Here is a 21,195-nt window from a genome sequence, read left to right on the forward strand (position 1 = left end):
AATGAGTCTATCTCATATATTAGTTTCACCTTTTAAGTTGCATTAGTGAAATAAATGAACTTTTGCACGATATTCTAATTTTTCGAGTTTCACCTGTATATCCCAACTGCCCAGAATTTGAGTCCTCAGTTCCATAGTCTCCTTATTCCATAGGCAACTACATTGGTCAATTTTTTAAACATTTTCTATATTCACTTTACTTTGGATGATATGCTAGAGGAAACAATTTTCTTTCTATTTTTAAGTTCCTTAAAGATATGTGCACGCTCCTAAGCCTATCTCATGCTTTCAAAGAAGCTATGTTACAACACAGGATATCAAGAACAAGAGAAAAATTTTATAACAGACTATCTGAATCATGAAAGTTTAATTGTTACTTCCATGTTCCTCTAATATAAAACTTACATCCTCAGAAAATACAGAGCATGTGTTTCTGAAATCAACCGAGAAACAGTATAGTCACAAAAATATGATTTTGTCAAATACTGTAATAGACTCTACATCCAATAGTAATCCATAAGCACTACTGCATTTAAATATTGTTATTTTAAAGAACAAGTGAAAAGAATAAAATGTATAGGGTTAACAAAATATACCTTACCTGTGGTGGTGATACGCTCTTGGGCCAATTGAACACAATGTAAAGAATGCAAAGGCAAAAGCTGGCAAGGACCATGTTGCTATAGCATAACCAAACCATTCCACAATTTCTCCCAGGAAATTTGCACCTGATACATAATTAAACATTCCTCCTGTAATGTAAAAATAAACAGTCTTTCATTTTCTTTCTTTTGGTTAAAAAAAAACAAAATAATTAAAAAATACATAGTTTTTTTTTTGTTTTGTTTTTTTTAAATACAAGGGTAAGAGGTCATAACAGTGGGGGTTATAGCTGTTGGAGTATCTTAGCAGTTACAGATTCCTAGTGGTTAATACAGTGGTAGGTTCTAGTAGTGGGTGGTTAATAGTGGTTAGCGTTAACTTGCACTAGAGGCTACTGAGGTCTTAGCAGTTACAGACTCCTAGTGGTTAATACAGTGGTAGGTTCTAGTAGTGGGTGGTTAATAGTGGTTAGCGTTAACTTGCACTAGAGGCTACTGAGGTCTTAGCAGTTACAGACTCCTAGTGGTTAATACAGTGGTAGGTTCTAGTAGTGGGTGGTTAATAGTGGATAGCGTTAACTTGCACTAGAGGCTACTGAGGTCTTAGCAGTTACAGACTCCTAGTGGTTAATACAGTGGTAGGTTCTAGTAGTGGGTGGTTAATAGTGGATAGCGTTAACTTGCACTAGAGGCTACTGAGGTCTTAGCAGTTACAGACTCCTAGTGGTTAATACAGTGGTAGGTTCTAGTAGTGGGTGGTTAATAGTGGATAGCGTTAACTTGCACTAGAGGCTACTGAGGTCTTAGCAGTTACAGACTCCTAGTGGTTAATACAGTGGTAGGTTCTAGTAGTGGGTGGTTAATAGTGGTTAGCGTTAACTTGCACTAGAGGCTACTGAGGTCTTAGCAGTTACAGATTCCTAGTGGTTAATACAGTGGTAGGTTCTAGTAGTGGGTGGTTAATAGTGGTTAGCGTTAACTTGCACTAGAGGCTACTGAGGTCTTAGCAGTTACAGATTCCTAGTGGTTAATACAGTGGTAGGTTCTAGTAGTGGGTGGTTAATAGTGGTTAGCGTTAACTTGCACTAGAGGCTACTGAGGTCTTAGCAGTTACAGATTCCTAGTGGTTAATACAGTGGTAGGTTCTAGTAGTGGGTGGTTAATAGTGGTTAGCGTTAACTTGCACTAGAGGCTACTGAGGTCTTAGCAGTTACAGACTCCTAGTGGTTAATACAGTGGTAGGTTCTAGCAGTGGGTGGTTAATAGTGGTTAGCGTTAACTTGCACTAGAGGCTACTGAGGTCTTAGCAGTTACAGACTCCTAGTGGTTAATACAGTGGTAGGTTCTAGCAGTGGGTGGTTAATAGTGGTTAGCGTTAACTTGCACTAGAGGCTACTGAGGTCTTAGCAGTTACAGACTCCTAGTGGTTAATACAGTGGTAGGTTCTAGCAGTGGGTGGTTAATAGTGGTTAGCGTTAACTTGCACTAGAGGCTACTGAGGTCTTAGCAGTTAGGGGTATTTGTGGTGAAGGGTCACCTTTCATTTTTAGGACCTGTAACATTGGGTCAGAACCTTCCTGATAGGTTACTTGGAATGACCAGCCATCAGGTGGTTAGAATAGAAGCCACTAAATAGTGGTGGGCCACGTATGTTCTGGTCATTAAAATGGATGTGCTACACCAGAAATGGTAAACTCTAAATCATCCATTTTATTGTGACATAAATGTGGCAAAGAATAAATAGGAAAAAGGTTACCTTAACCCCCTGAATGGCAGATGATTGTGCAATGCTTTGCTTCTGCACTTTATCTGTTCAGCCTAGCCCAAACCTTACCCAAATGACTATATCGCAGCCTATAATTTTACTTTGTTTTTTCATTCTTAATATGATATGACTAGATAAAGTGCTTTATTTAGCAAAAGATAATGTTTTGTTTTCGAGATGGAATTAAAGGGACATGAAAATCAAAATTAAACTTTCATGCAATTTTATGACATGTTTAATTCCCTTCTATCAAATATACTTGTTCCCTTATTATTCTTTGTTGAAAATCACACCTAGGTAGGCTCAGGGGCAACAATGCACTACTGGGAGCTAGCTGCTGATTGGTGGCTACTCCCATTTGTCTCTTGTATCTCACCAGGAGTGTCCAGCTAGCTCATACTAGTGCTTTGCTGCAAATATATAAGAATATTCACTTTTTGCACTTTTACGTCCCTTTCAGAATGCAAATAGTATTGAAATAAACATTGCATACATTAACCAGTAGGGGGACAAATGGCATAGTGAAAGCTACCATTCTCTTGTAACATCCTATAGAACTTTGTTGTAAATGTGCTCACATATTTGTCCATTGAACACTAAATTAAGCAGTCAGTGTGTATTTACAATGTTTTTTTTCCCCATCTAATTCTATATGTTTTCTTATTTCGGGTTAGATTACAAGTGGAGCGCTTATTTACGGGCACACATAAATAACCAGCCATTACAAGTGGCTGTTTAATGCTACCACAAGCTTGCGGTAGCAATTAGCACTACAAAAATTAACTAAAGAACAGATCTCTGGTTAAATTTAAAAATCTCACCCAATTGCCTCCAAATTAAAATGTATGGTGCCTTTAATAAAATAACTGCACAAAGCTGTTTTTATGGGTTAAAGTTAGGGGATGTGAGGTGTATAAAGTGTCTTTATATTGCGGTGTATGTGGACTATGGGGCATATTTATCAAGCTCTGTATGAAGCTTGATGCCCCTTGTTTCCGGCGAGCCTGCTCTGAGGCCGCGGACAGAAATCAACCCGATCAAATACGATCGGGTTGATTAACACCCCCTGCTAGTGGCTGATTGGCCACGAATCTGCAGGGGGCGGCATTGCACCAGCAGTTCACAAGAACTGCTAGTGCAATGATAAATGCTGACAGCATATGCTGTCGGCATTTATCAATGTACGGCGGAAATGATATGCTACTTCATATCATGTCCGCTCGCACATTGATAAATATGCCCCTATGTGTTCACTCAAAATATATATGTATATGCTTATATACATATATATTCATGTGTTAATATGTCTATATACGTAAATAAATATATATATGTATATATTCATATACATATATATTAAAATTTTGCTGACCATCACTGTCCTAGTTCTCATGCCGTGTCTGACGGCATGAGAATGAGGCTCCCTTTGGAGCCTATGGAAGCTCGCTCTCGTGAGTGCAAAGCTCCCCTGCAATGCGAACTCAAGGTAAATCCAATGTGCACAAACACGATAAACCCCTGTTATCGATCCACTCTTAACTGGCGCAGAATGTGTTATGTGTGGATCGGTAATCAGCACTCCCACTCGCACACTTACTCTGCGTGACTTTTGCTCTTTGCGCACCTTAAAGGTTAGGTTTTTTGTTCTTTAAGGTAAGGTCATTTTTTTTCCCCCGGTAAGGTTAGGTTTTTATGGGGTAACTTAGGTGGTGTTTGGTAACGGGGGTAAGCTGGTTCGATGTGGAAGTGTGGCGGTTTAGGGGTTAACAGTGTAGAGGGGTCCTTTTGTGATGTAGAGGTGTGATGGTTTAGAGGTTAATAGAGTAGTTTAGTGCAACTGTTTCCTCCGGCTATCACATTCACTTTCAACTTGTAATACAAGCAAACATTGCTGCTCAACGCTGCCCATGGAAAATATGGGAAGTGTAAATAACTGAGTTTGTGCAAATGAACTTGCGGTAATTTAAACAGGGCACCACTTGTTATATGGATGTGAGCGTAAAGAACACTAACGATAGCGCTCTACTCTTAATCTGGCTGTATGTGTGCTTCATAAATATAAAAATGTATTATGTTTTGTATTAGTTCAAATAATCTATATGCAAACTAAGCTTAACAGTATTGTCTTAAAATTGCTTATCTTCCCACAGGAAGAGTGGAAAGAAAATCATCTGTGAAAATGTTCACCGAAGTTTAGAATATTAGAACATACTTGCAAAGTTTCCTCATTGAACGTCTATATATTCACTATATATGCAATGGCAATTGTTAATAAAGGAAAACAAAAAACATTAATAATACACCTATATGAGCTGGGGGGTTGGGGGTATACTGTGCATGTGTATATAGTGTTATATAAATGTATTAAACTGTAAAATAGCAGTTAAAATACATAATGTTAATTCGTTGTTAACATGTTATTTTATTTTAAGGAACAAGATTTGGGGGCCTATTTATCAAAGCGTCAACTGTGCTGCATTCGCCGGCACCAATACGCTCGCCTAACATCGCCGCCGCTGACCTGAATATGCTCTCCATAGTTACCAAAAAGGCTGTCAAAAAGCCGCGCACCAAGTACGGGGCGATGAGCAGCGGACTGTTGTTAACTAACAGTCATCGATCTCGCTGCTCTTCGGCTTTTTGACAGCTTTATTTGTATACTGTCACTAAACACCCACACTATACTAAACTGATTAAAGGGACAGTAAACACCAGAATTGTTGTTGTTTAAAAAGGTAAATAATCCCTTTATTACCCATTCCCCAATTTTGCATAACCAACACAGTTATAATAATATACTTTTTACCTCTGTGATTACCTTGTATCTAAGCCTCTGCAAACTGCCCCCCTTATTTCAGTTCTTTTGACAGACTTGCGTTTTTAGCCAATCAGTGCTTGCTCCTAGGAGCTTCACGTGCCTGAGCTCAATGTTATCTATATGAAACACATGAACTAACACCCTCTAGTGGTGAAAAACTGTAAAAATGCTTTCAGATTAGAGGTGGCCTTCAAATTCTAAGAAATTAGCATATGAACCTCCTAGATTTAGCTTTCAACTAAGAATACCAAGAGAACAAAGCAAAATTGGTAATAAAAGTAAATTGGAAAGTTGTTTAAAATTACATGCCCTATTTAAATCATGAAAGTTTTTTTTTTACTTGACTGTCCCTTTAACTCCCGGACCCCGCCGCAACAAAATAAAGTTATTAACCCCTAAACCACCGCTCCCGGAGCCCACCGCCACTCTAATAAAGTTATTAATCCCTATTCCTCCACTGCCGGAGCCCACCGCCACCGACATTATATTTATTAACCCCTAATCTGCCACCCCCTATACCGCTGCCACCTACATTATACTTATTAACGCCTAATCTGCCACCCCTATACCGCCGCCACCACCTACATAAAGTTATTAACCCCTATCCTGCCGCTCCCAGACCCCGCCGCAACTAAATAAAGTTATTAACCCCTAAACCGCCAGCCCCCCACATCGCCATAAACTAAATTAAACTATTAACCCCTAAACCAAACAACCGGCTAACTTTATATTAAATATTAACTCATCCCTATCTTATAATACATTTAAACTTACCTTTAGATTTAAATTAAACTATATTAAACTATTAATTAACCTACCCTAACTTTTATAATAAAATTACATTAAACTATATTAAATTAATAATTAACCTACCCAAACTATTATAATAAAATTATATTAAACTATATTAAATTAATAATTAATCTAACCTAACTGTTAGACTAAAATTACATTAAACTACAAATTATATTAACTATATTATATATTTAAACACCTAACCCTACTCAAATAATTTAAATCTACACTAAAAAATTACTAAGTTACCAAAAACTAACAACTAAGTTGCAAAAAATAACAAACACTGTTACACAAAAAAATAAACACTAAGTTACAAAAAATAAAAAAGAAATTATCAAAGCTTTAAACTAATTACACCTAATCTAAGGGCCCTATGAAAATAAAAAAGCCCCCCAAAATAAAAAAAAACCCTAACCTACAATAAACTACAAATAGCCCTTAAAACCCCCCAAATAAAGAGCTAACTAAAAAAACCTAAGCTCGCCATTGCCCTGAAAAGGGCATTTGGATGGGCATTGCCCTTAAAAGGGCATTTAGCTCTATTGCAGCCCAAGTCCTAATCTAAAACTAAAACCCACCCAATAAACCCTTAAAAAATCCTAACACTAACCCAAGAAGATTTACTTACAGTTTTGAAGATCCGACATCCATCCTCCAAGAAGCCGGGAGAAGTCCTCAACGAAGTGGCCAAAGTCTTCATCCAAGCCTGCAGAAGTCTTCCAGATGGCATCTTCTATCTTCATCCATCCGGCGCAGAGCGGCTCCATCTTCAAGACATCCGACAAGGAGCATCCTCTTCTTTCCGACGACTACCAACGAATGAAGGTTCTTTTAAATGACGTCATCCAAGATGGCGTCCCTTAGATTCCGATTGGCTGATAGAATTCTATCAGCCAATCGGAATTAAGGTTGAAAAAATCCTATTGGCTGGATGCAACAGCCAATAGGATTTTTTCAACCTTAAATAGAAGATGCCGTCTGGATGAAGACTTCTGCGGGCTTGGATGAAGACTTCGGCCGCTTTGTTGAGGACTTCTCCCAGGTTTTTATTTGGGGGGTTGGTTGTGTAGGTGGTGGGTTTTACTGTTTGGGGGGTATTTGTATTTTTTATTTACAGGTAAAAGAGCTGATTTCAAAAAGTCAAAAAGAATTTAGCCTCAGCACCGTCAATATGGGCATATAACAAAGTCATATAAAAAGGCTCTGGGTTTGGGCAATTCATGCATTAGTGACAACTGGTCTATATAAATAAGACATACGTGAGTATCACTCAGCTCTTACCAATGTTATCCTTCTACGCCTCGGTTGCTCCGGTTTGTCTTAAGGAGAATCGCTTGGTAAGTCCGCTTTCAGATTTCAGGTGTCCGTCCTGCACCTCTGTATCAAGCACCTTTACTCAATGTGCACAACCGCTCGTCTCCCTCTTTCAACCGGCAACCGCTGATGATGTCTCTTAACACTGTGAGCGTCTCTCTCACCACGTTGTCTGTATGAAGCAAATCCATCTGCAGCCTTTTAGGTCTAAATTGAACAACAGAATTGCTGTGCTCACTTCGCCCCAGATCCAAGAGATAATAGAAGAAAACAAGGAGAACTGGTCCGTCCAATTATGTAAAACGTAACTTTTATTCATAGAGTATGACAGCTTGATAAAAAGTTACAAACAAATCCACAAACTACTAGTAAGTGGCATATGCAGTGTACTTATGGCTAACATGTTTCGGCATCAGCCATAATCATAGCTTCATAGGAACACAGCTTGCACAAACATTTAAAAGACCTTCTCTTTCTTGATAGTTTAATTAAAACATTGAACCCTGCTTACTGATTGCTTGAATTCTAAGCTAGCTTCCCTAAACTTTGCACGTTGCAGTAAGGAACATATGTTTGATCATTTAACCCCTTATTGTACTCATAAGTGGGGTAAACAATTAGAACCTCTTATTAACTTTACAAATTGTCAATTGATACAAACAAATGGCCCTTTGTTCTTATGACCCTTATAGCAATGCACTTTGGTACCTTTCCAACTAAGTTGTATATATTTGACATTGGATAACAAATACTGAAATTATTTGGCTTTAAAAAGATCAATTCTGATGCAAAACATATAAAGTTGCATGTAATATTCCTACAAAACATACGGATCATATCATCTTCAATATGTTAAGAGACATTATCCTATTCATAATACCTCATAATATTAGAGATCTCTAAGGGCAAGAAAAAATGTATAAATATCTACATAAATAAATGTATAACTAAACACATAGATAAATCTATACAACAGAGCTTCTACTAGTTCAAGCTACAATTGTTTGGCTAACTCTAATACAAGAATTTAACCTTACATTTTATTAGATAATATACATATAAATAAGTATGAACATATAAACTAGTTCTTTCAATGCCAAAAACTTATTACATCAAATTGTGAATTTAACCCTTGCGGAATTCTAGTTTTCAGCTTATGTATCCAAAAAACTTCTCTGAGTGCTATGCTAGAATCTCTGGATGAACCTCTCTTGCTGTACACTTTTTCTTTAATAGTCCATCTCATGGGCTCAGGGCTTTTTGAGTAATGCTCTTTGAAGTGTTGAACTAAAGGTGTGGTTAACACACCATTTTTTATGTTAGTAGCATGTTCTCTAATTCTCTCACATACTTCTCGTGAGGTAAGCCCAACATATTGTAGGTCACATAATATGCAGGTTAACAGATATACTGAATATACATCTCTGCAATTATGACACATATTGTGTTTAAACAATTCTCCAGTCGCAGAGCATCTAAAACCATCTCCTTCTAACAGATACTCACATGCTCGACAATTGATATCACTACATGTATCTCTAAATCTGAGCCATGAGCTCTATCCAGTTTTATAGGTCGGTAATCTTGTAGGAGCTAGATTACAACGTGGAAAGTTTAGGGAAGGTAGCTTAGAATTCAAGCAATCAGTGAGCAGGGTTCAATGTTTTAATTAACCTATCAAGAAAGAGAAGGTCTTTTAAATTATATTTGCCAAATATAGGCTTACACTGTCATTGACTATAATAACTGTTAATTAACAACAGAACAACTTTGCAGCATAATTCAACACGAGTGTGAGTGCACAGAATATCATTGAAGGGCTTCTAGAATATATACACAAGCTAAGATTCAATATTCAATGAATCATCTAGTGAGCTGTACCAGCTAACTTCATCGTAACCGGAGTGACCAATCCAACAACCATATTGGATACTTACGTACTACAAAGGACCTCTAACACTTATTTACCCCTCAATTGACAACGGTCTCACCATTTTTTAGTTTCCCACACTATTATTTACATCAGGCATTAGAACATATTTCTAATATAGGTGATATTTACAATATTAATATCACACACTTTACCATCCTGGTTTTATTTGACATTTGTGATTTTAACTATTTGAGTGTTTTTTGTTTCACATTATTTTAATATATCAATAAAAGTTATATTTTACTCTAGTCTGGTAAGCCGAGCCTCTGAGTCTAGGGATCAGAGTTCTATAAGTGCATACTTTCCAGTGGAACAATTCTAGTTCCACATTTCTTTAGTATACATTTACTTATGCACAAGCACCAACCCACTGAAATCAATAAAATAATAGAGTGTGAGATTGAAATAGTAATATATTCAATTCTCACTATACTGATATCTGAATAAAGGGGGGTTTTGCCAAAAGTAGTGCCATTGTTAACCCTTCTTTTGTAAGGTCTTTTAAATGTTTGTGCAAGCTGTGTTCCTATTAAGCTATGATTACGGCTGATGCCGAAACATGTTAGCCATAAGGACACTGCATATGCCACTTACTGGTAGTTTGTGGATTTGTTTGTAACTTTTTATCAAGCTGTCATACTCTATGAATAAAAGTTAAGTTTTACATAATTGGACGGACCGGTGCTCCTTGTTTTCTTCTATTATTTCTTTGGGGCAATGCCCCGCAAAAGTCCCTTTTAAGGGCTATTTGTAGTTTATTGTAGGTTAGGGTTTTTTATTTTATTTTGGGGGGCTTTTTATTTTCATAGGGCCCTTAGATTAGGTGTAATTAGTTTAAAGCTTTGATAATTTCTTTTTTCTTTTTTGTAACTTAGTGTTTATTTTTTTGTGTAACAGTGTTTGTTATTTTTTGTAACTTAGTTGTATTTTTTTAGTGTAGATTTAAATTATTTGAGTAGGGTTAGGGGTTTAAATATATAATATAGTTATTTTAATTTGTAGTTTTATGTAATTTTAGTATAAAAGTTAGGTTAGATTATTTTTTATTTTAATATAGTTTAATGTAATTTTAGTTTAAAAGTTAAGTTAGATTAATTATTAATTTAATATAGTTTAATGTAATTTTATTATAATAGTTGGGGTAGGTTAATTAATAGTTTAATGTACTGTAGTTTAATGTAATTTTATTATAATAGTTAGAATAGGTTAATTATTAATTTAATATAGTTTAATGTAATTTTAAAGGTAAGTTTAAATTTATTATAAGATAGGGATGAGTTAATATTTAATATAAAGTTAGCGGGTTGTTAGGTTTAGGGGTTAATAGGTTAATTTAGTTTATGGCGATGTGGGGGGCTGGCGGTTTAGGGGTTATTAACTTTATTTAGTTGCGGTGGGCTCCGGCAGTGGCGGGATAGGGGTTAATAACTTTAGGTAGGTGGCGGCGGTGTTGGGGCGGCAGATTAGGGGGTAAATAAGTATTATGTAGGTGGCAGCGGTGTTGGGCGGCAGATTATGGTTTAATAAGTATTATGTAGGTTGCGGCGGGGCGGCAGATTAGGGGTTAATAAGTATAATGTAGGTGGCGGCGGTGTAGGGGGCGGCAGATTAGGGGTTAATAAATATAATGTAGGTGGCGGCGGTGTAGGGGGTTACAGATTAGGGGTGTTTAGACTCGGGGTACATGTTAGGGTGTTAGGTGTAAACGTTACTTTATTCTCCCATAGGAATCAATGGGATATTGGGCAGCAGTGAACATAAGCTTTTGCTGCTTTCAGACTCCCATTGATTCCTATGTCATGCTGGGCCGGAATAGTGGCGAGCGTACCTGGTAGAAATTTGTTAACTAGCAAAAGTAGTCAGATAGTGCCGAATTTGCATTCGCAACATCTGTACTGACGTAAGCATCGATCTGTGTCGGACTGAGACCGGCGGATCGTATGTTACGTCACAAAATTCTACTTTTGCCGGTCTGTAGGGTTTGATAACTAAGGGGAATCAGGCTCTCCACAATTACGCTGCGGAATTTCCAGCGTATTTGCGGTTGACGGCTAGATAAATAGGCCCCTTGGTGTACAGATATTAATATCCCACAGAAGATAATTTTCTGGTTAACAATAGTGCTTTTTTTATTATTATTTTTTTTACTTTGCATTATGTATGTCTCATTTTTAATAGAAAATGTGTGTGTTTTTTTTGGGGGGGGGCAAGGAATCTAGTGATCAAGTATGTGCTAAGGTATAGAGGATCATATGCTGCTACAAATAAGAAATGTCTTACCATGGTGTTATTAATAGAGGAGGTCAGTAATCTTGTATATATTGTTCCCAATAGAATTGTACTGATAAATTGTATTTGTTTATTTTATTTTATAGGAACCATAACCCTTAAGAGACTGGAGTTTTGAAGTTGGAGTAGTCTGCAGTTACGAAGGGTGCGCTATTTAGAATAATCTCAGTCGTGTTTTATGTTTTCAAGGTGTTTTTAGCAATGAAATTTGTAGATTCAGTTCAAAGCCCCCCCCCCACCAGTTAACTTGCAGATTCTTCAAGTTGTTCCCATAAGGGTCTAAAACACCCACATATGGGTCATAATTCCTATTAATCCACAACCTCTACAACATTTGTTAGAGGCATTGGAACATATACATTTTAATCTAGCTGGTGTAAAGTACCATTGTGGTTATAGTTTATAATTAAGCTTGAGTATTTGAGTTGAGACTGATGATTTGTGGGTGTTGTGAAATATGTAGCACATTCTTTGGATTCTAAATTTCTATCCTCTTTATCTTGCCATTTGATTGTTAGGGACAGCAGGATTTGGGGTATTATTAAGCAAGGTTTTGGATTTGGATAATGTGTCCCTTAGTCGGATATCAGATAAGCACCATTGCTCAAATATAGTTCGGGATCATAAGAGTTCCAATTCATATGGTGCTATTGCTATAAAATGTTGGAGTTGGAACTACCCTATCCAGGTAGCATAGCCCCCCCCCCCAGCTACATCCTTTAAATCATCCAACCATCTTATTAATGGTATTGTGGCATTCATCTCTCTCCCATAATCATATTAGCGTGGAATCCCCTACTGAATTGGGGATGGTAACGGAAACATTGGTGTTGTCTGAGAGAATATAAAGTGAGTACTACATCCTAAATTAGGAAATATGAATTGTTGCTGTTTTGAAGGCGAAGGATGGTCACACCAAAAATTGATTTGTTTTATATTTTTATTCTGTTCACTTTGCATTTTGTTAAATGATAAAAATAATTAAACTTTTATACTTTTTTCCCACCTGCCTATAACGTTTGCACAGTAGCGTATGCAAGTCTATTGTCACCCATACCTTGTTGTACACATCTCCATGTCAGTCAAGCACCCTCTGCAATGCAATTACTGTATAATAGGTCTGAATTTTCTCAAACCCCTAGTCCCCCTTGGTGTAAAGTACAATACATAGTCTTTTTATTAATTCAGCCCCCATATGTACGTATTAAGGCATGTCGTGAACTTATGGTTAAACGATTGAGGTAATTGGATTGGGACCGAGTGAATTTGGTAAAGTAGTTTAGCGAGAATATATGTATGTGCCTTCACCATGTGAGTAGTTTGGGTGACTGTTGAGGTGTTTGTTTTTCCATTACTGAATACTCCTTTATGCGTTCCATCCATGCCCGGGAGCAGATGAAACGCATAGAGGATTATTCAGTAACAGAAGGTTGTGTGCGAGGTGTAGTCCGGCTTATATTACTGAAGAAACATACAGAGAGCTGCTGCAAGTTTGATACTAGGACTGCAGGATGGTGCCGTGGAAATTTTATAGTGGATCCAGTGATGCAAGATTTTAAATGTTTATGAGCTAAACACAACACTTTAGTACAATTTTTATGATATAATAAATAATTATTTGTATTCATTTACATATATAGGTATAGATACATATTTAATTTATATATATATATATATATATATAAATATATTTAAATCTAAAAAGAACATTTTCTTCTTTGTGAAGAACATAGGAGTTTGAAGTATTCCTAAAGCACCTTTGGCTTTAGCACGGTTGATCTAGCACAGTGTTGGGTTAGCACGCAAGTGATAACTAATATTTTTTTCTGTAGAACGCCCCATAGAAGTCTATGGGGAGGAGGAGTTAGAGTGGTCATAATATCCGAAGTCCTAAAGTTAGTGAGCCTGAGCTAGACGTGCTAATTTTTTCTTTTGAGCACAGTCAGTGTGAGAGCGAAATAAATATAATGCACCACTTGTTCTGTGGTAGCCAGAAAACTATATGAATAGCTTATCTTTAATCAAATAATATAATCCTTAAAGGGACATGAAACCAAAAAGTTTTTCCTTTTATGATTCAGACTGAGCATACAATTACAAATTTGCTTTGTTCTCATGGTATTTTTTGTTGTAGAACATACCTAGATAGCCACGTTCACGAGTTCACGTGTCTGAAACACTATAGGGCAACAGATTGGGAAAACACTGTTGCCATCTACTTCTCTTCCAAAAAAATAATATTGTTCAAAGCATTCTTGACAAACTGCTTGTATATAGTACTCCAGACACGTGCACATTCCCAGGCCTTTTCTAGCTGCTTTTCAACAAAGAACACAAACAGAACAAAGTAAATTTGATAACTGAAGTAAATTGGTAAGTTTTTTTAAATGTTACAATCATGAAACATTTTGGCTTTTATGTCCCTTTAATTTGGCAAATCAAGGATAATGTAGAAATGCTTTGGAAAAGATTGATTAGAGTTGGTAAATGGAACACTGCATTTTGCAAGATGGGTGAAAACGCAATAAAAGCTAAAGTTAAAATGAATCTTTCATGAGTCGGATAGAGTATGGAGTTTTATTAAACAACTTTCCAATTTACTTCTATTATCAAATTTGATGTTTTCTTTTGGTATCCTTTGTTGAAGAGTAAATTTAGGTAGGCTTAAAATAGCTCAGGAGTGTGCAACACTGTGGTACGAGTACAACGATAATGATAGTGCAGGGTGTGATATAAATATCGCTGGACCTTGCTAAAATTAGTGCACAAATTTATATTACAAGTCCATGGTAAAATAGATTTACGAGAGAAGGATTAGCGCTGCTGTCATCCCTTTAGCATGCCCTACACTTTCAATGAATATTGTGACCACCCTAAACATTGTTCATATTACAAGTTAAAAGTTATGGCTTGCGCTAGCGAAAAAGCCAAAATATCACTAAAAGAATTAGCACAACCTAAGACCTAAAGTAAAATGTTAGGGCTAAAATAAAAGTTTCACAAAACACACGTAAAACATTAAAATAAATTATTACATTTTTAATTAAAAAATATTTGTTTAATATTGAACAATTATTTTAAAAGGGTTAAAAAAAGAATATATAATGTGACAAGGTATTTGACTGGGAATGGCTCCAAAGTATATACTTAAAGGGAAACTGAACCCAAATTTTTTCTTTTGTAATTCAGAAAGAGCATGCAATTTTAAGCAACTTTCTAATTTACTCCTATTATCAATTTTTCTTCGTTCTCTTGCTATCATTATTTGAAAAAGAAGGCATCTAAACTTTTTTTTGGTTTCAGTACTCTGGACAGCACTTTTTTATTGGTGGATGAATTTATCCACCAATCAGCAAGGACAACCCAGGTTGTTCACCAAAAATGGGCCGGCATCTAAACTTACATTCTTGCATTTCAAATAAAGATACCAAGAGAATGAAGAAAATTTGATAATAGGAGTAAATTAGAAAGTTTCTTAAAATTTCATGCTCAATCTAAATCACGAAAGAAATTTTTTGGGTACAGTGTCCCTTTAATATAAATCTAAATATTTGTATGTGTTTTTATGTGTTTATTTGTGTAATTATGTATGTCCACAAATACATACGTATAAACACATGTATAGACATATATATATATATATATATATATATATATATATATATGTATATATATATATATATATATATATATATATATATATACATACACTTTTGAGCCCTTCCCAGTCAAATACTTTGAAATATAAAATATAATTTTTAAACAATTTGAATATGTTTTTTAATAGAAATACTTGAAATGTATATTTTCTTTTTCATTTTATATACAATATATATATATATATATTTTTCTTCATGATTCAGATACAGCATGAGGTTTTAAACAACTTTCTAATGTACTAATATTAGCACATTTTCTTTGTTCTCGTATCTTTTGTTGAAGAGCAGGGATGTAAACTCGGGAACATGCACTTGTTTGAAGCACTAGATGGCAGCAGTTTTGCAGGGATGTTATCCATTTGCAAAAGCACTAGATGGCAGCACTTTTTCCTGCCATTTAGTGCTCCAGACGCCTACCTAGGTATCCTTTCAACAAAGCAAATTTGATAATAGAAGTAAATTGGACTTTTGTTTAAAATGATATGCTCTGTCTGAATCACAAAATGATTTTTTGGGGGGGTTTCATGTCCCTTTAAGTGGCAGCTGTGAAACATGATCAATGTTATATTGTCCTGCATCATCTATAACCCAGTGTGCATTTAATTCAGTTAAAATAAATCATGTTAAAAAAAAAAAAAAAAAGTCGGTTTACCTTTTGGAATTTTGTAGGTAACTTCACTAGGTTTCCTTAAATTACGCAGAATATGATCACTGTGAATATTGATCCCCATTCCTAGATAGAATATCAATACACCTAAGCACAGAAAAAAAATGGAACAATTAGAAACCAATTCATATTTTGTGTTGAAATTATTTTTTTTAGAAAGTTATATATTACACTACAATATTTTGTAAATATTGTGTCAAAAGTGGCTTAAAATGCTTATCTTTCTTAAGATATTGATAACACATTCACATTACCATACTTGTTTGGCTTTATATTGTTTCATCTTTTAATCATCTTTCTTTCTTTTTAGATGTAAAATATTAGAAGAATTTAAGGGACAGTAAACACCTTGGGCAAGATTACATACGCGGCGTTGAGCACAAAACCAGGTGTCGCCAATTTTTAGCCAAATCGAACGATCACATATACGGCTCTGCATACAAGTTAAGGGGGTATATTTTACCCGTCGCCCTCAGTTTTTTCTTCCATAAACTAACATAGAACTGGCGTTGGCAGTCGGTATCACATATTCAGCGAGAATGGAGAAATTTTACTCCAATTCCACCTCTACACACATAGGTAGACGCAGCAAGCCTTGCGCTGAATATGAAAGTACCGTAACTCCTGGGAAACCATAACAAACACCTAACACATGCTCAATATCCACCCCTAACCCCCCATCGCAATAACTTATAAAATGTATTCACCTCTAAACCGCCAACCCTCACAACGCAATCTACCTATTAAAACTATTAACCCCAAATCCGCCAACCCTCACATTGCTTGTTCCAATTCATCTCAGATTAAGTTTTACTATAGCATACTTTTAATACACTTCAGTGGGTAAAACTGATCATTGAGATCAGATTGAGACATCTTGCAAATGTAAGAGAAAAAACAACATATAATTTTTTTTTATAAATTTCCTTATATGGCAGTTTCAGGAATGGGGAAAAAAATGCAAACAGCATAGCCCTCTGACATATAAAAAGGCAAGAGGCATATAGGAATGGGGTTTTAAATAATGAAATTATTTGGCGCCAAGTATGACGCACAACGCAAAAATAATTTTTTTTGGCGCTAACAACATTCGGAAATGACACACTTGCGTTATTGCAGACACAACCTTATGCAAGGAAACTTGGCGTCAACCAAGATGCCAGAAATGACGAATTTGCGTCACTGGACGAACCTTCGCACCAAAAAACTTCTCGTGCCAAAAATGACGCAATAAACATCAGCATTTTGCGACCTCGCGAGCCTAATTTTGCCTGTGAAAATTTAATTAAAAAGCAGTCAATTTGAAAAAAGACTATACCCCAGGTAAGAAAAATATTTTCCTAAATATGTTTTTTCCCAAATATGAAACTAATAGTCTGCAAAAAGGAAATATACATAAACCTGAATCATGGCAAATATAAGTACAATACATATATTTAGAACTTTATAATAATACATAAAGTGCCAAACCATAGCTGAGAGTGTCTAAAGTAATGAAAACATACTTACCGAAAGACACCCATCCACATATAGCAGATAGCCAAACCAGTACTGAAACGGTTATCAGTAGGGGTAATGGTATATAAGAGTATATCGTCAATCTGAAAAAGGGAGGTAGCAGATGAATCTCTACGACCGATAACAGAGAACCTATGAAAAAGATTTCCCGCAAGGAAAACCATAGAATTCAATAGGTGATACTCTCTTCACATCCTTCTGACATTCACTGTACTCTGAGAGGAATCGGGCTTCAAAATGCTGAGAAGCGCATATCAACATAGAAAATCAAGCACAAACTTACTTCACCACCTCCATAGGAGGCAAAGTTTGTAAAAACTGAATTGTGGGTGTGGTGAGGAGTGTATTTATAGGCATTTTGAGGTTTGGGAAACTTTGCCCCTCCTGGTAGAATTGTATATCCCATACGTCACTAGCTCATGGACTCTTGCCAATTACATGAAAGAAAAGTGACTGGCACCATTTTGTTATGCTTAATTGACTCTGTTTACAGCATTAAGAACAGGAGATGTGGACCGAGCGCTACACCCAGGGCCTTAAGCTTACTAACTATATAGCCTCCTAGTAGGCTAACAATATAAAAGTTAAAATGGGGAGAGAGTAAGCGCTAAAAAGCTTAAAAGGCTAGTAAAAAGTACATTTTAATACATATAAAATTTTACAAATGGCAATCAGACGCATGGATCCATGTCTGACTTAACAAAAAATTATATAATAAACAAATCTAAAAGTGTCTAAAAATATCCAATGGAGTAAAGCATGTGACGCTGACTTATTGAGCCAGTGATGAGGAGTTAGAAGGACATGTACATTCAATAATATAAACAACCTAAGTGAATGATTGAGTGCACACAATAGCTGTCAACAAAGAAAAATAGCATTCACAAAAAATAGTGTTCACAAAAATTGGCGTACATAAAAAATGTTCAAATGTTCAACCGGTTATATGTAAGTGAATCCAGTAGTGTTTCCTCCAAAGTGACGTGTAGAAATATAACGTGAAGTCAATAATAGTAGAATGTAAACGTTGAGTGGGTCAAATTATTGTGGTTCAGCTTCTAAATTAAAAAATTGTAAATCCGTGAGGTGTATAAAAATAAAAATAAAAATAACTTGTGAAAAAATCCACGTGGAAAACTTGAATTCAAATGATAAACAAAGGTCAAAAATCAAAAGACAAAAATATCAAAAGACAAAATAGAAAATCAGTGATAATATTAAAAAGCACTAAAGATCTAGTGAAAACAAATCCTTAATTCAGATGTTAAAAATCCTTGGTAAGATCCATAACAAACAAATATATCGATAAAATACCTAAAAGGGAACAAAAGAGAAACAAATAGTGCAACACTGTATATGATATATAATATAGGTAATTAAAACCAAGCTCACCAGTATGCCAACGCGTTTCGGCCTAGACTAGGCCTTTCTCAAGACTATACTGTATCAGAAAATCTGGGAGCTTTAAAGGGACATGAAACCCACATTTTTTCTTTCATGATTTAGAAAGAGCATGCCATTTTAAACAACTTTCTTATTTACTTCTGTTATCTAATTTGTTTTATTCTCTCGATATTCTTTGCTGAAAAGCATATCTAGATAGGCTCAGTAGCTGCTGATTGGTTCATGCACACAGAAGCCTTGTGTGATTGGCTCACCCATGTGCATTTCTTTTTCTTCAACTAAGAATATCTAAAAAATGAAGCAAAATAAATAATAGAAGTAAATTGTAATGTTGTTTAAATTTGTTTTCTCTATCTGAATAATGAAAGACAATTTTAGGGTTTAGTGTCCCTTTAAGTAGGGTCAGTGTTGAAATGATTGGTGCTGTTTTGGCGCCATTTTTAGAGGCACCTCCCTTTCCTGTTTCACCCATTGCATCTCTGGGATATTTCCTATGTTATGTTTCCTGTTTCACCCATTGCATCTCTGGGATATTTCCTATGTTATGTTTATGTTTTCCCATCTTAAAGGTCAATTGGTTCCTATTATTGCCACAAATTCTAGTATAAATCTAGATTTTCCTATTTATTTGTTTTTTATTTTCATTATTAGGTAATAGTAGCGTTTTGTCAATGTTGTTATTATTATATTCTGTGTTAACTCTGTTAGTTTTCTGGGCGGGTTTCCCCTTTCTTTGGGCTCAAATTGCTTATTTATTTACATGGACTGGTTCTCATTTATGAATTGCCCCTGTTGATGTCAAAAACTTAATTTCCAATGCGATCTTATTTTGAAAATTGCTATGACCGGAAGTGGCCTGGTATCGCGACATCAACTTCCGTTTTAGCTTTTGGGAGACATAGTTTATTCGATTCACCGGTCTCTATCATGTGACCGGAAGTTCTTTGGTCCACCGGTCTGCATCATATGACCGGAAGGTGCAGCATCATATTCCCCATTGACTTATGGGATATGTAGTTCCCTCACTTATTAGGACTACAGATCTTTCTCAGATGTTCGGTATTACCCGATCTTACTATGGCTCATTGTCTCTATGTGTCTATAACATATAATGTCAGAGTCAATGTGCCAATATGTAATAGAATCGGTTACTGGGAATAGTCAATTCTTTGAATAATGTATGTAATTTCTTACGATGCTGATCTGTCACTGCTTATAGTAAAACTGCTTCTAATAAAACTCGCTATGTTAATTCTAAGCACATTCTTGGATCCTAATAAAACTCACTTTCTTAATTCTAGGCACATTCTTGGATTCTAATATTGAATAGCTTTACAATTTACTTTTATTTGTTCATACTTTCGTAATGGATAGCCATTTCACTGCTTCCTTCTAGTTCTTTTGAAAATAAAGCCTATGGGTATTCTCAAGGAGCCATTGAGTCATATATGACCTTGATAAAGTATAGACCTGCAATGTTTATCTAACTTAACATTGTTTACAGCATTACAGTGCAATCTGTGTCTCAGTGTTATAGTCTGGCAATTTATTCTACAGTAATTGTCACTATTTTACAGGTACATTAAAGGGGAAAAATTACACTACACTGTCCCTTTAATTATGTTATAGATTTACCGATCACCAGCAAGACAGATCCTTGCTGCATTCCCTATGGTTAATTCTCAGCCCTCTTCAGTCTCATTTAATCTATAGACCAATAATTTAGATCTGCATGAGGTTTTAGACTATCAGAAGAAACTGCGGCTTTTTGTATGTTTAAAGGGAAATTCCAGCCAAAATTTGACGCCACATGGATGCATTTCTATATTGAATAGAAGTATTTTTGTAATATACATGTATTAGCAAAAATGCTTCTAATAAAAGCTATAGCTGTTTCAAAAGTGTATTCAAGTATGCACTGTCCACCAGCATTTTAAACACCGCACTTATTTAGAGATCCTAAGGTTCTTGTAACATCTGGTAATGACTCAGTTAGTTAATTACTGGCATAATACAAGCCCCACTGGCACTCTGAGCAGCTGCAGTCTTTAAAATGCTTGTGCACTGACAATATCTAGTTATGTTTCACATGCACATGCAGAGAAAAATACTAACACTAAAACAGTACTAATTTTTACTAGAAGCATTTTTGCCAATACATGTATAGTGCAAATATGTTTCTATTTAAATATGTAATTCATCTATGTGCATTTACATTTTGACCAGACTATCCCTTTAAATTACAATGTATAAAACTGTAAAAAGAGAACTTCTGACAGTACGCAGTGACATCATCTTTACTCAGAAGGTGTTGAAAGATTATAAACTTTGCTTTATGGGATTGGATTAGGCTGTCCTGTAAAGTGTATCTCGTCATGCTTCTTACCGGTTGTTTATATCTTGATTCTAGGCTGCTATAATTGATTGA

General features: G+C 35.6%; 1 protein-coding gene across 1 annotated transcript in view; it reads right to left on the reverse strand.

The window, feature by feature from the left end:
• Nucleotides 1-597: 597 nt before the first annotated feature.
• SRD5A2 (steroid 5 alpha-reductase 2) overlaps nt 598-21,195 on the reverse strand; it is a 241,628-nt gene continuing 221,030 nt past the window's right edge. Inside the window, exons 3-4 of the mRNA XM_053709176.1 lie at nt 15,831-15,932; nt 598-752 (exon numbers count right to left, since the gene is read on the reverse strand). Of these exons, the coding sequence (XP_053565151.1) occupies nt 598-752; nt 15,831-15,932 (257 nt within the window). The remainder of the gene's footprint in view (nt 753-15,830; nt 15,933-21,195) is intronic.

The sequence above is a fragment of the Bombina bombina genome, chromosome 4 (assembly GCF_027579735.1).
Source record: "Bombina bombina isolate aBomBom1 chromosome 4, aBomBom1.pri, whole genome shotgun sequence".
NCBI classification, from domain to species: domain Eukaryota; kingdom Metazoa; phylum Chordata; class Amphibia; order Anura; family Bombinatoridae; genus Bombina; species Bombina bombina.